Source organism: Ahaetulla prasina, chromosome 7 (assembly GCF_028640845.1).
Source record: "Ahaetulla prasina isolate Xishuangbanna chromosome 7, ASM2864084v1, whole genome shotgun sequence".
Classification (NCBI taxonomy): Eukaryota; Metazoa; Chordata; class Lepidosauria; order Squamata; family Colubridae; genus Ahaetulla; species Ahaetulla prasina.
The window spans coordinates 51990894-52004853 of record NC_080545.1 but is presented as its reverse complement, the minus strand read 5'-3'; the positions used below and the strand labels follow the sequence as shown (position 1 = coordinate 52004853).

Below are 13960 nucleotides of genomic sequence, written 5' to 3'. Positions count from 1 at the left end.
CGAATGTTAGAGGGGTTTGCTTTCTGAAATGATAAAAATTTAGGGGCATTTTTCATTCTGCCTTATTCTACTCCACTCAAATAATTGCAGTCCTGTTATCCTAGATGGGGGTCTTCGCCTAAAGCCATTTAAAGTGTTTCCATGATGGAAGGTGACTTTGAACCTAGTTTTCCAGATGTCAGTTCAGCATTTCATATTTGTTTGCAAATATCTGGCAGCATCTCTGAAGAGACCAGGGATCTTTTGGCATGCAACGCACATGATCACAGACAGACACAAATAAGGTCTACCTACCTGCCTGCCTACCTCCACAAGAATTCTTAATACTGTTTCCAGCCTGTTACAGCATTATAATATGGGAAGTGATGAAACAGAATTTTACATTGGCCCAATATTACCTAAGAGATGCAGGATGGAGCATACCCCAAGTTAGCCACAATGTTGAAACTTGTTTGTTGTTGCTGCTAACCTTGATGGTTTTTAATGGTTTCTAATTTCAGAAAAAGTTACATTGGGAAAAGGGCAGACAATGGGTGCAGAAAGAATAGGCATATAAATTTAAGAAACAGTAAATGGTAGATTGGAATTAAGAGTGAGCATGTACAAAAAGAAAAGTTAAAGCTTTTTAAATTATATTTCCAAAAAGATTATTAAAAATTATAACCAAAGGCTTTCAAATATATACCATATTAATGCAGCCCTTTGGATTAATAAAGATAAGGTCTGTAAGGAAATTTGAATAAGTGTACCTAATTCTATTTGTAGGCAGTTTGGGTATGTATATTTTTAAACATATAGGAGCTTTCCTTAAAAACAAGCAATGTTGTTATGGCTTCCTTTCCTATATATAAAACAGCAAATATACAGATGCCTCCATCCATATTTAAGTACCAATGTATTATCTTTGATTTCTTCCCTTTCCTTTTCTCCCTGTAGTTAGTCTTGTCACAACAAAGCAAAAATATAGCACTTTACTTTACAGAAACTCACAATCAAACTCCAGTAATCTCGTCTTTAACTATTTCTGGGCTTTTTCTGTGAACATCTGTTGAACCCAGCATTATAATTGTCCTGGATTCTGCTGCTAAAATAAGTATCTTACTTGGAGCATGCAATTTCTATTTCAAACTCTATACTGACTTCTTATCCTCAAGATTTCTTCATTCTAAAAAAATTATCTGAATTATGCACTCCATTATGATACTATGATCCACATTTCTCTTGTAGGAGCTTTTCTACCTAGCTACCACTTATTTCCAAAATCTTTAGTTATTGGAAATTGCATTTCTCTTTGGAAATCTGTTAAGAGCCTATTTTTTTCATGAAGAGATTTTCTGGTTAGTAATCTTTATTTTCTATGTAGTACAGAGTAAATGAATGACTCATGTTCTTCGGTTACTGTAGATCTTTATTGAAAGATATTTTTGCAGTAATGAGCCAACTAGATGGCAGAAATGATTTTGAGGAGAAGGAAATTTTCCTATTTCAATCATGGGCTATTGTTACAACTATTAGAACAGATGTTGGCAAAGAGTAGCTCCACAGGTTCTGTTTCCAAAAACCCTTCTCAAAATATTTCATATACTTGAAATAGGAGGAAAACTTTAGATATCGAATTAATAATTGGAAAGAGAAAGAAGAGGTTTATATCCCCATTCTGAGCTGGTTTAGGTTATGAAATGACCAGATAATTCACCCAGATTAAGTACTACTGATATGACCTTATTATGCATGTCCTCTAGATGGCTGTTCAGCTATGGCATTTTCAATCTAATTAGTTTTTCCGAATAACCTATCGGTGTATAAAAGGGCCCGTTTTCAAGGGAAGATGGCATTGCTAAGAGTGATGAAACAAGTAGGGAAATTTTAAGGCCTGGAGATTCTTACATCAGCACTCTGAAATGTAATTTTATCCTACTGATACACATAGACTGGTAGTTTTGTTTCTCGGGACTTTCTTTTGACGTTCAGGCAAAATAAGTACATTTCTTATTTATAGGACTAGGAACATTGTCTATTACATCAGCAATGAAAAATTTTTTTGCACCAAAGGTAGTAACGATGAGCATTCTGCAGTTGTAGATTTCTGAACAATTTTTTGTTGTTAGTTGTGAAGTCGTGTCCAACCCATCGTGACCCCATGGACAACGTTCCTCCAGGCCTTCCTGTCCTCTACCACTCTGGAGTCCATTTAAATTCATGCCTACTGCTTCAGTGACTCCATCCAGCCACCTCGTTCTCTGTCGTCCCATTCTTCTTTTGCCCTCAATCTTTCCTAGCATTAGGCTCTTTTCCAATGAGTCCTTCTTTCTCATTAGGTAGCCAAAGTATTTCAGTTTCATCTTCAGGATCTGGCCTTCTAAAGAGCAGTCAGGGTTGATCTCTAGGACTGACTTGTTGGTTCGCCTTGCAGTCCAAGGGACTTGCAGGAGACTTTTCCAGCACCGTAGTTCAAAGGCCTTGATTCTTTGATGCTCAATTTCTTGGCTGCAGTCCCCATCTGCGGTTATCTTGGAGCCCAGGAAAATAAAATCTGTCACTACCTCCATTTCTTCCCCATCTATCTGCCAGGAATTGAGAAGGCCGGATGCCATGATTTTAATTTTCTTAATGTTGAGTTTCAAGCCAACTTTTGCACTCTCCTCCTTCACCCATATCAAGAGGCTCTTTAGTTCCTCTTCTCTTTCTACCATTAGAGTGGTATCTGCATTGTTGATATTTCTCCCGGCAATCTTAATTCCAATTTTGGATTCATCTAGCCCCGCCTTTCTCATGATGTGTTCTGCATATAAGTTAAATAGACAGGGTGATAGTATACAACCTTGCCAGACTCCTTTCCCAATTTTGAACCAATCAGTGGTTCTGTGTCTCACTGTTGCTTCTTGACCCGCATACAGGTTTCTCAGGAGACAAATAACAATAATGAGTGACTAAAAGTCTCTTTCCCCTGAAATAACTTATATGTATGCTGCTTAATACTGCTGTGTGTATGCTGTGATTTATTAACAAGTGTGAAATAACTTTGCTGTTAGTGTGTAATAGAAATTGAGGTGAATGTTACATTTTGAATCATATATTAGTGGATGCTTTCTAGCTGGTATGAATGATAGTAATAGACAAACAAGTTTGTTTTTATCATGTTCGGCATTTCTTATAATTATAACACACACACAAACGTGGAAGAATGTTTTCCCTGTTGGGGTTCAGGCAACCCTGCGCCCGAATTGTTGCGGCATCCAGAAGGGATGCCAAGATGCCATCCTGCCGCTGTCAGTGACAGCTCAAAAGTGGCCTTTCTCCAGCCTCAAGCGGGCCGGAGGGGCCCGGGAGTGAGAACGGCTCGGCTGCTATCGGAGTAAGGCTTTGTTCTTTGGCGCTGTTGCGACCGGGAACCTCTGCAGGCTTTCGAGGGGAGAAGAGAGGAGAGCGAGCCATGAGCCTCCGCCTCCGTCCTAAAGACGGGCAGGCGAGGACTAAACGGCCGGGCTTTTCTCGGCCAGCCTCTTCAGCAGGCGCCGCCCCGCCTTTCCTTCGCCCCTCCCTCCCTGAAAACCTGGTATCACTGAAATGAAAACGCCGCTTTCAAAAACGGGAGGGGGACGGAGGGCGCTTCCTCCAGCGGTTCTGAGGAAAGACCGGCGGCGGGACCAGAAGCCGTGCGGCTAAACCTGGCCGTCGTTTGACAGAAGGCGAAGGCTTTCCGGCGCGTCCCGGGAAATCCCGCTCGTCCGTGCGCCGCTTCCCTCGCGCGCGCCTTCTTTTCACTCCTTTCGGAAGTTTTTGGCGGCGGCGGCGGCGGGAGGATGCTGGAGAGCGGCGGCAAGCCGGTGAAGGAGGGCGTGCTGGAGAAACGCAGCGACGGCTTGCTGCAGCTCTGGAAGAAGAAGCGTTGCGTCCTCACCGAGGAAGGGCTTCTGCTTATCCCGCCCAAGCAGGAGCCGGCGGCGACGGCGGTTTCTTCTCCTGCCAACGGGGAGACGGCGGTGGCCGCCGCCAAAATCAAGCAGTTGCCCTTCTCCACGATGAAGACGGTGGACTGCGTGGAACGGAAGGGCAAGTACATGTATTTCACGGTGGTGATGGCCGAGGGGAAGGAGATCGACTTTCGGTGCCCGCAGGATCAAGGCTGGAACGCCGAGATTACGCTGCAACTAGTGCAGTACAAAAACCGGCAGGCCATCCTGGCGGTCAAGTCGACCCGGCAGAAGCAGCAGCACCTCGTCCAGCAGCTCGGGCCCCGCCTCCGAAGCTCCTCCAACTCCGCCTAGACGGGCCACCCCGACAGGTACTCGCTTCGCCCGCTTTCCGTCTTGTGCCCGCAGTCGCCGGACTTGGCTTCGGCCGCCTAGGGCGCGCGCTGGGGGAGGGTCTTTCCCCCGCCTCTCCCCCTTCAACCTCTCCCCGCGTCAGAGGGGAGCTTCTCACAAAACAAACAAGGGAAGCGCGGCGGCAGCTTGAACCCTCTTTTGTTCTGCTGAAGCGCCCACCTTTGCGATGCAGCTGCTGCTTTTCCGACTCCCCCGAGACTAGAAACACTTTCCCGGTGATCTTCACGTATAGGGGCTTCCTTACATATACTCAGTACATATAAAGAGGCACGTGGGGCAATAGATTATGGGAAAGAAATGGCCCTACGTGGACTTTTTATCTTTTCCTACAAGCCCAGTTTAACCTGGTATCCTGCAGAAGTGTGGAGTTACAAGGACTGAATCTGCTGGAAAATTGGATAACTATCTTGCAGATTCTTGTGTTTAAAGCTAAACCGAGTAATTCAGTTCTTAATCAGCTTCTTGTGTTCCTCTTGTGGTGTACAGGTAGTCCTTGACTTATCAAAGTTACGCCAAATCACCCAAAAGGTACTTACAACCTAGTTCCATTGGTTTCCCCCCGCACACACATAGTTACATGATGGCATTTTAGGTGCTTGGCAACTGGCCCACATTTATGGCCATTTGCTATATCCTGTGGTCAAGTGACCATGGTTTATGATGTTCTTGCTGAAAAATGGTATTTACTTCCAGTTTTTGGCAGATGTTCCATAGCAAACAATGGATTCACTTAACGACCACAGTGTTTGCTTTACAACCATGGTGTACTGTTAACTGCTTCAAAAAATGTAGTAAAATCAAGTCAGTCAGAGTTTATGACTATTATGACGGTGATGGGCAGGCTCCGTTACAGTCTCTGTGTAGTATGGATCCTTTTGAATTCAGGTTCTGGGGTAAAGAAAGAAAGGGGTCATGTTATATTTTGATTCCCTTCTCCCCCCACCCCCACCCCCACCCCCGCCTTCATACAGTACCAAATCTTTACTTGGAATGTTTTTCACCTACAAATAATTTCCCCAAAACCTTAGGGCTGAAAAATTAGTAGAAAGAATTAGAGGTTTATTAATCCAGTACATTTTTACATGAGAATGGTCTCTCATCTGGGATGTCAACCTGTTCACGTAAAGCAGCAATTACGAATATGTTCTGTGTAAAGGCATAATTAGAGTTTTCTGGTGACTGGCATGTAATCATCCATGACTTCTCAGCAATGAGACCCAAACCAGTTGGTGATTGTGTGTTTTACAGTGTTGTAATAGGGATGTGTTGAGAGCAGTGAGAGTCTTAACTGAAGTTTAAAACTACTTATGCAATTTGTTGCAAGAAGTTTGCTAACATTACGCTCTTTTGCAAAAATAATATGAGGGAGAACCTTTCCATTTCATCAGCAGTATTGGATTTAAAAAAACAAGCAATAGGTTTGTTTGTAATTTGCAAACACAAGAATGCTGCTATGTTACTCAGATCATATTTTGTGTATGTTGTTATAGATCAAATTCAAGAGGCGCTTCTGGAAGTAAGAGGAACAGTGATCAAAGGCTGGCAAAGTAAAGGAGAACAAGCACAAGAGCATCAGTTCAGCCCCTGGATTTTGTCCAGTTTTGACACCATCTGTGGTTGCTTTAGTGAAGTACTTCAGCTGTTCTGGGTTTGGGCTATTGCTTAAACTTAGGAAAGGCATATTTGACCTCAAAGGACATATGTCACACTGTCATTTTTAAAATTCCACTATGTTTTATTTGTATGTATATTTATTAGTGGGGATTTTAAGTTTTCAGGTTACTTCTGAATATAGATCATCCAAGAGACAATGAAGTGCGGAAAATACTTGCTTTGCTGAATTGTATAAGCTGCTGTAGAGGGTAGAAGAAACCGAAGCAAGAAGAAAACAGAAAGATGAAGAATTTACCAGGATACAAACTTTTCATATAGTTTTTACATACTGCTTTGCAACAGCTTTCATCTCAAAAAGCGGAAGGCTGTTATAAAATGAATGTATGAAATGTATCTTGCTATATTGAACTATTGTACCAGTATTCTAAATAATGAGAATACCCGCTCCAAAGAAAGCAGTGGCTTTGAATTAAAATTCTGGATGGTTTTGTTTATTCAACAGTCATTGACTTGTGGTATTATACATTGTATTCAGTCGTAATCAGTTATACCAGTTTTCATATCCTTACTTCATGAGCAGAAAATCTTAGTTGACTGACTTACCAGAAGAATAATTATAAAAAAAGTTATGTTCTTTTTTATATGAGATTTGTTGGAAGAAACATACAAAAGACAAGTCACTGCACTTCTTTATTTAAATTTGTCCCTAGCTTATAATACTTCTAACTATGGTTTTACTTGATTTATGTTTTTATGAAATCTTTGCAAATTCCTTATCACATTCTTTTATATAGAATGTCTTAAAGTACTTAAATAGATAATTTTACCAATATTCCCTATCATTTTGGGGAGGGGGAATCATGTCCTACACAATATTTTTCATACCACCTATAATCAAAATTATTTCTTCTTAGAACAGAGATTTAAATAAACCATAATAATGTCCAATTGAATATTTGAACTATGCTACATTTATTTTTTGTCAGCTTAATAGAATATTCTGGTCGTCTTGTGATTTTTGGAATCTTAATATAACTGAAGAGTTCTAAAACCCTTTTAGGAATCAAAGCCCTTGATCTATTCATTTACAGTATAATATTTCCTAATTACTAATTTGATAAGGTAATATATGCTATGCTTTTCAATCTGGATATTCTGTTTTGCAGGATGTGTAATCTTCCAAATCAATCTAGTTTTTCATGAAATAGAATTCATTATGATCTAATTAAAGTCAAATTAGACACAGCACAGTGTCTAAATATTGAAATATTAAATATTTGTATGCAGTTCTATACATTCTTATCCTGATAAATTATGGAAGGTTTCTGTAAGGTTTCAGTTCTTACTCTAGTCCTACAGAAATGACTAAGTATCAGCTTAGCTCCCACACTTCTCCAGTTGAGAGCGGAGCTAACAGGCAGTTCAAAAAGCTCAGTTGTACAAAAATACCAGGTATAAGAATTGCAACTATAGCCATTCTGATATAGGTGCAATCTTATATTTGGGGCAAATGTGACCAAATTATGGCAAGTGGGCTATCATACGTAGATATTTCAACACTTATATTTAAGATATGAATTAAACATAGATGGGAAGAAGAACAATAGTATTTCTGGCTTCCTTCTGACTTATTGAAAGAATATCTTTTCCATCCTGGAGCATGTTCTAGAACAGTGATGTCAAACTCAATTTCATTGAGGGCCACATCAGGGTTGTGTTTGAGCTTGGAGGGCTCTGTGTGTGTATGTGTGTCGGGTGGGCGTGTCATGGAGGGCATGGCCAGGGTGGGCATGGCCATGACGGGCATTTGACAAAGGCTCAAGATTCATTTTTTCCCTTCTTTCTTTCTACAGTTCTTTACTATAACCATTTTCCTATCTCTTCTACCAGATATTACTGGCAAACATTTGTTACTTATTCTTCATACTCCACTTAACTTTTTATTTCTAAATTTATAGCCTATTGTTTAATAGTAAATGGCTTTTCCAGGCAGAAAAGCTATTTATACTATTGTAGTTTTATTATTCAACCAATAATAAAAATACAATAACATAAATAACATGATAATACAAGATCTAACAGCAGAGGTAAATTTCCAGGACAGTGAATAGAAATGGCTGTCCATTATAGATTGTTGATTGTAGATTAAATGGACCTACAGTTTTAAACTGTAGTATTAACATAGGATGTTGCTTGTTTTCTATCAAGATCACGCACTTACTTGAGGCCACATAATTGTAATCCAGTCCAATCCAGTCCTCCTGTAGCACTCTGTTGGGCAAAAATGGGCTGCGCGGAGGCCCCATGTGGCCTGTTTTTGGCCAGCAGAGTGCTGATGGAGGCTGCGGAGGCTGAAAACGGGCTGTGTGGGGGCCACACATGGTCCCCCATGGCCTGTTTTGGCCGAGAGAGGCACTGCAGCCCAGTCATTTGATATTTCCAAGCCAACTCCACGGGCCAGATTTAAGCACCCCTGTTCTAGAAAGAGGTTTTGGACTGAAGTGTTAAATAATGTAGTGCTTTGCATTCCTCTCGAAGCAGTTTATAGAGTCAGCATATTGTCTCTAACAATCTGGGATCTCGTTTTACTGACCTCGGAAGGATTGAGTCCACCTTGAGCCAGTCAGGATCAAACTGCTGGCAGTCGACAGAATTAGCCTGCAATATTGCATTCTAACATCTGCACCACCAGAGCACCTACTGGGCTCTATGGAACATCTGGATTATTTTACTTCTCACCCAAGGACTAGTAACATTCCACCTACTTAACTTGCAGGTCCTATAAAGATCAACCAGATGCTGCCATATTTTATGACATGATCAATTTAAAATGTATAGAGAACAGGTATCATTAGGAAATGTGAGTGATCACTGTTTAGAAAATCACAATGCATGGACTTATTTAGAACTACCCATATCTATATTACATTGCAAATATTTTTTATTTTCTTGAGCACACAAAGTCACAGACATAGAGCTAGCTATGTTAATCCATGCATGAAAAAAATGAAAATCCATATCTGGGTGATATTAAATAAATAAAAAATAATGCAATAGTATAGGCAAGTCTTTGTAGAACTCATTACAAAAATGAAATAGGGAAAAGAAAGAAAACCCAAAATTTAGAGCAAACCTATTAAACTGTGATGTCTGCAATGCAAGTAATTCCTAAAATGGAACTTGGTGTTAAATGTAAGGCCTTTCCTGCTTGCACCTAACCCTGAAATGCACATGCTGCTGTTCCATAATTTTTCAGTCATGTCCTCATGACACTGTCTTCATCTCATACTCATGAAGGAGTCATGATTAAGTAGCCTTTATCTATGCCAGCATTCTCTTCCTGGCCTACTCCTTCACTGCAAGGGGGACTTATTCAAGATCAGCCTCATTTTTACAGCTGTGTAAAATCCATTCAGTTTTGTGTCCTCCTATTTTGGGAAAAAAATTAGGAGATTGCAGTAACTCTGAACACAGATAACTGAGGCAGAATAAAGATTTAGCAAGATGGGCAGCAAATGTCCAATTAATTTTCTCCTGACCCAAGAATGTTTGGAGAGTATATAACTCAGGGGAGAGGGAGGAGAGACACTACAGTATTAGATAGGGCCGGTGAATGGCGCAGGCTGGTAAGGCCTGTTATTAAGAACAGCCTGTTATTAAGAACACAAAGCCTGCAATTACTGCAGGTTCGAGCCCGGCCCAAGGTTGACTCAGCCTTCCATCCTTTATAAGGTAGGTAAAATGAGGACCCAGATTGTTGGGGGGGCAATAAGTTGACTTTGTAAAAAATATACAAATAGAATGAGACTATTGCCTTATACACTGTAAGCCGCCCTGAGTCTTCGGAGAAGGGCGGGGTATAAATGTAAACAAAAAAAAAAAAAAAAAAGATATTGTGGCATTAGATTACACCAATCCTCAGGGACAGAAGACATGTGTTGTTATCCCAGCTTTTTGAACTGCATGGGAGAAACTAATCATGAATTAAATCTCACAGGCCCTAATCCTGATCCTTCGTAAGGACTGCAATCATATTAATTCTTACCTGCAAATAAGTTCTGCAGATTCATTTATGTTTATTTCTGAGTAGATGCCTGGTGATGCAGAGGACGACCAAAAACCACAGATGACACCAGCATAGTGTCTGCATATTGTACATGATTCTGTGTTCCCAACAGTGATGGCACCTCTATTTCTGATAGTTGTCCATTCAGACTTTTACTATGTCCAGAAGAATAACAAAGGAAAATGAAAATTCATCACCTTGGTCAACAGAAATTAAGAGTCAAGCAGGAAGAGAAAACCCATAATGCCAAGTTCCAAGCTCAATTTTATATATACATACATAGAATTTAATGTAACATTTTGTAGAACATGAAAAATGTTGTAGGTCAGAGGTCTCCAACCTTGGCAACTTTAAGCCTGGCGGACTTCAACTCCCAGAATTCCCCATTCTGGGAGTTGAAGTCCGCCAGGCTTAAAGTTGCCAAGGTTGGAGGCCCCTGTTGTAGGTTACACAATGCTAAAGAAATTAACCACTTAATTAATCACAAATTAACTTGATTACCTAGTTGTCTGTAAGAAAAATAGAAAAACATCAGAAAACAGTAGGCTTTGAAGCAAAGCTTTGTTCAAACTGGATGATTTTATGCACTCTAGCATCTGATATGCATTCAACTTACATCAGATCATTCTGACCTCTATTTTACACAAGGAAATTGAATGTAGAAGGAATTGTTTAGTCACACAGCAGTCAGACAGTAGGTGGGAGGAATGTACAGTCTTCCTTTTGGATAACATGATAATACTAAACTAGCCTTTCCCTTCCCATCTTTACTAAAAACAAATATTTTTTTTCTGATAAGGCAGATGACTCAGACATAACATTTTCCATTAAAAAGCAGTGCCTCATTTCATACATTTTGTCAACTATCAACTTTCATAAATTACTCTGGGGAAAATTCAGAGCATTGTACCCCAACACATTAAAGGGCACCAGCTTACTGAAAACTGTGATAGAAGACTTACACTTACTGCAGCCATATTTTGTTGATTTAGTGCCTGCCATTTACCATCAACAACAGAAGTGCAAAGCAGAGGTCAAAGCAATGGAGAGAAGAGAAAAAATATAACAGGATTTTATTTCAAGTCTAAGAATAAAGAAAGCAGAATAGAGCAGGGAGTGCAGACGCTTCCATTTTATTTCTGATACAGATGATTTAAAGATATCTAATAGATAATAGGCTAATAGATATCTTTAAGTGTTTTCAGACTGAATTTAAAGAGGATTTAAATGTGAATTACATGAAAAAGGTTAGACTCTTAAGATTGGAATGGATGCTGAGCAATGAAGGTCTACTGTAAACATTCATCAGAGTATAGCAAGTCCCTGGATTAAGAAACCCTGGTTTAAAGATGACCCACAGTTAAGAATGGAATCTATTGTAGCAAAATTTAATTTAAATACATAATGCTTTCAGTTAAATACACAATAGTTCAAGTTCACCACACAATATTATTTATACTGTATTATACAAAGATATTGTTCTGGTTTACATATGAATTTGACTTAAGGACAGACCTTGGGAATGGAATTTGTTCTTAAACTGAGGACTACTGAGGGCATTAAAAAAGGTAATAGTGATTGTCTCGGCTATTGTTCCAACTATTTTTAACTAATGAAAATAGTAGATTTATTACAGAGATGTATAAACATTTGATATCTGGTATCATATAATATGGTATCTGGGTTACTAGCACTTATTAGATGGCAGCCAAAAAGATACAGGAAGCTCCAATGTTTTTTATCTTGATTTTTTTTTTTTGAGCCCAAGATTGTATTCCTAAATAAATTATATTTCAGGGCCTTCCCAAGTAACTTGCAAGGCTAATTTAAAATTTACCATTACAATATCCTTGTTCCAGTGCAAGATTTTCCACATCCTTTTTGCTAAAGGCACATCCTTACATCACCTCTGCTCTATCCCTAGTAAGGCAGCTGTAGAGCGGTGTTTCCCATGTTATGCCAAAACAAGACAATCTGTGATGATGTTGTGGATGAAAGGTGGCATTACTGAAATTACTCTTGATATGGCTATGAGGGAGTCATTCTGTAGCCACTTTATTCACTATATTTTATGGTAGGTCAATCTACAGTATGCAGGTGCAACTTTCTGAAACTCAGTTTGCATTCAAATAAATTACTTTTAATATATCACAGAATGTTTCAAAATGGTTACAAATCTCAGCTTAAGTTAAGTAAATATTTTCTAGATCAGAGGTCCCCAACCCCCAGACCGCAGCCCACTACCTGGCCTTGAGCCAATTGGAACTTGGCTGTGGAAGTGGCAGGTGAGTGCATTCTTGTGCATCCTCACTTGCGCGCACTTGCCCACCACTCGTGAGGAACTATTCCCTCTCCCTCTGCTACCAGGCCGTAAAGCCAGAAACATTGGGGAACTCTGTTCTAAATAATCGACAGAAATAAAATGGGCAAATTAAAATACATTGTAAACCTAAGTAACAAAATTTAAAAAAAATTAAAACCAACTCAGTAAATTATAAGTAGCACTAGCAATATCCCTTAGACTTATATACCACTCCGTAGTTTTCAGCACTCTCTGAGTGGTTTGTTGTGTTAGCATATTCCCCTCAATAATCTGGGTCCTGACTTTACTGACCTTGGAAGGATGGAAGGCTGAGTCAACCTTGAGCTGGTCAAGATTGAACTCCTGGCTGCGGGCAGAGTCAACCTGCAATACTACATTCTAACCACTGCACCAATTTATGAATAAAAAACTAAATGTCCTAAATACTAAATCAATAAAATATGTAAATGCGAAACCATGAAATAACTACTCTGCTAAGTGTACATCTTTCTCTCCCCACCCCCCTCCCTCCCTCCCTCCCTCCCTCCCTCCAGCCATCCCTTCCTACACTGAGCAGTTGAAAAAGGTCTATTTACGTATCTGCATTGGACCTGTGTGATAGATAAAACATTCTGAGGGTAGGCAACATGTTTTCTTCTAGGCACTGCTGGACCACAACAACTACCAAACACACTTTGGGATTGACCATGTTAGTCACTAACATTTAGCAAGGTAAAAGACCCCCTTCCTGGGTTGTCTCAGGCAAAGCTTTTTAAAGCAGCATAATTGGAATTCTGCAGCAACCAGAGAAAACCCCATAAATTATAATAACAGTTTGTGGTTTTCAATACTCTTTTCTGCAGTTATTAAAAACAGTAAGAACACAGCCTTGTATTTCTGCAATTGTCCACTAAGGAGTAATAGGTAATGATGTCAATTTTAGCAGGCTTCATTTCTTAAAAAAGCAAACAAGCTCCAAGAAGAGCAATGACAAGCCCTTTGGCATCCCAAGAGATTTTCAAACCACGTGCTCCACTACAGCTTCACTGTATTTGCATTCTGTGGTCTGCAAAATATTCTCACTCAGCATCTTTACTTTTTTTTCTGTCAGCTCATTACTATACATTTGAGAAACTGTCCAGTGGACATAAACATATTATAGAAAAGTTTTGAATGAAGGATTATTACAATACTTTGCTGTTAATTCAATAAATATCCATGGTGCAAACCTAGCTGACAGCATTGTTAATGTATTCTGGAGGTGGCTAATGGATTAGATAGCATCCCACCTTCTCCCCATGTGCTCTCTTCCTCTCCATTTGTTCAATTTAATTTTAAATTTAAGCTTTCTATTTATTGCTTAAATGTTTTATGTAGTATTTTCACTGAATGAGTGTAAGCTGCCTAAAATCACCTTTGGCAAGATGGGTGGCATATAAGTTGAATAAATAAATTAATGATTCGCATAAGTGAGATTTTCCCTTTGGTTTGTGTGTACCATATATGTGCTCTCTGTGCATTCATTCATTCATTCATTCATTCATTCATTCATTCATTCATTGAAAGTAACCACACTTTTCCAAGGTTACTATACATGCAGCATTTTGATAATTTGTATTTCAACACATTTGGAATATAATTTGTTATGTG

The 13960-nt window shown here is 39.5% G+C and overlaps 1 protein-coding gene across 1 annotated transcript; it reads left to right on the top strand.

Annotated features, from left to right (window-relative positions):
- The first annotated feature begins 3582 nt into the window (after positions 1–3582).
- On the top strand, positions 3583–7359 carry PHLDA1 (pleckstrin homology like domain family A member 1). The gene is made up of 2 exons (XM_058191569.1): positions 3583–4285; positions 5819–7359. The coding sequence occupies exon 1, from the start codon at positions 3804–3806 to the stop codon at positions 4266–4268; it is 465 nt and encodes a 154-aa protein (XP_058047552.1). The 5' UTR covers positions 3583–3803; the 3' UTR covers positions 4269–4285; positions 5819–7359.
- Positions 7360–13960: the final 6601 nt, after the last annotated feature.

Excerpts from the sequence above, each read along its gene's own strand:
- PHLDA1 (XM_058191569.1), top strand. The coding sequence starts at position 3,804 with ATGCTGGAGAGCGGCGGCAAGCCGGTGAAGGAGGGCGTGCTGGAGAAA.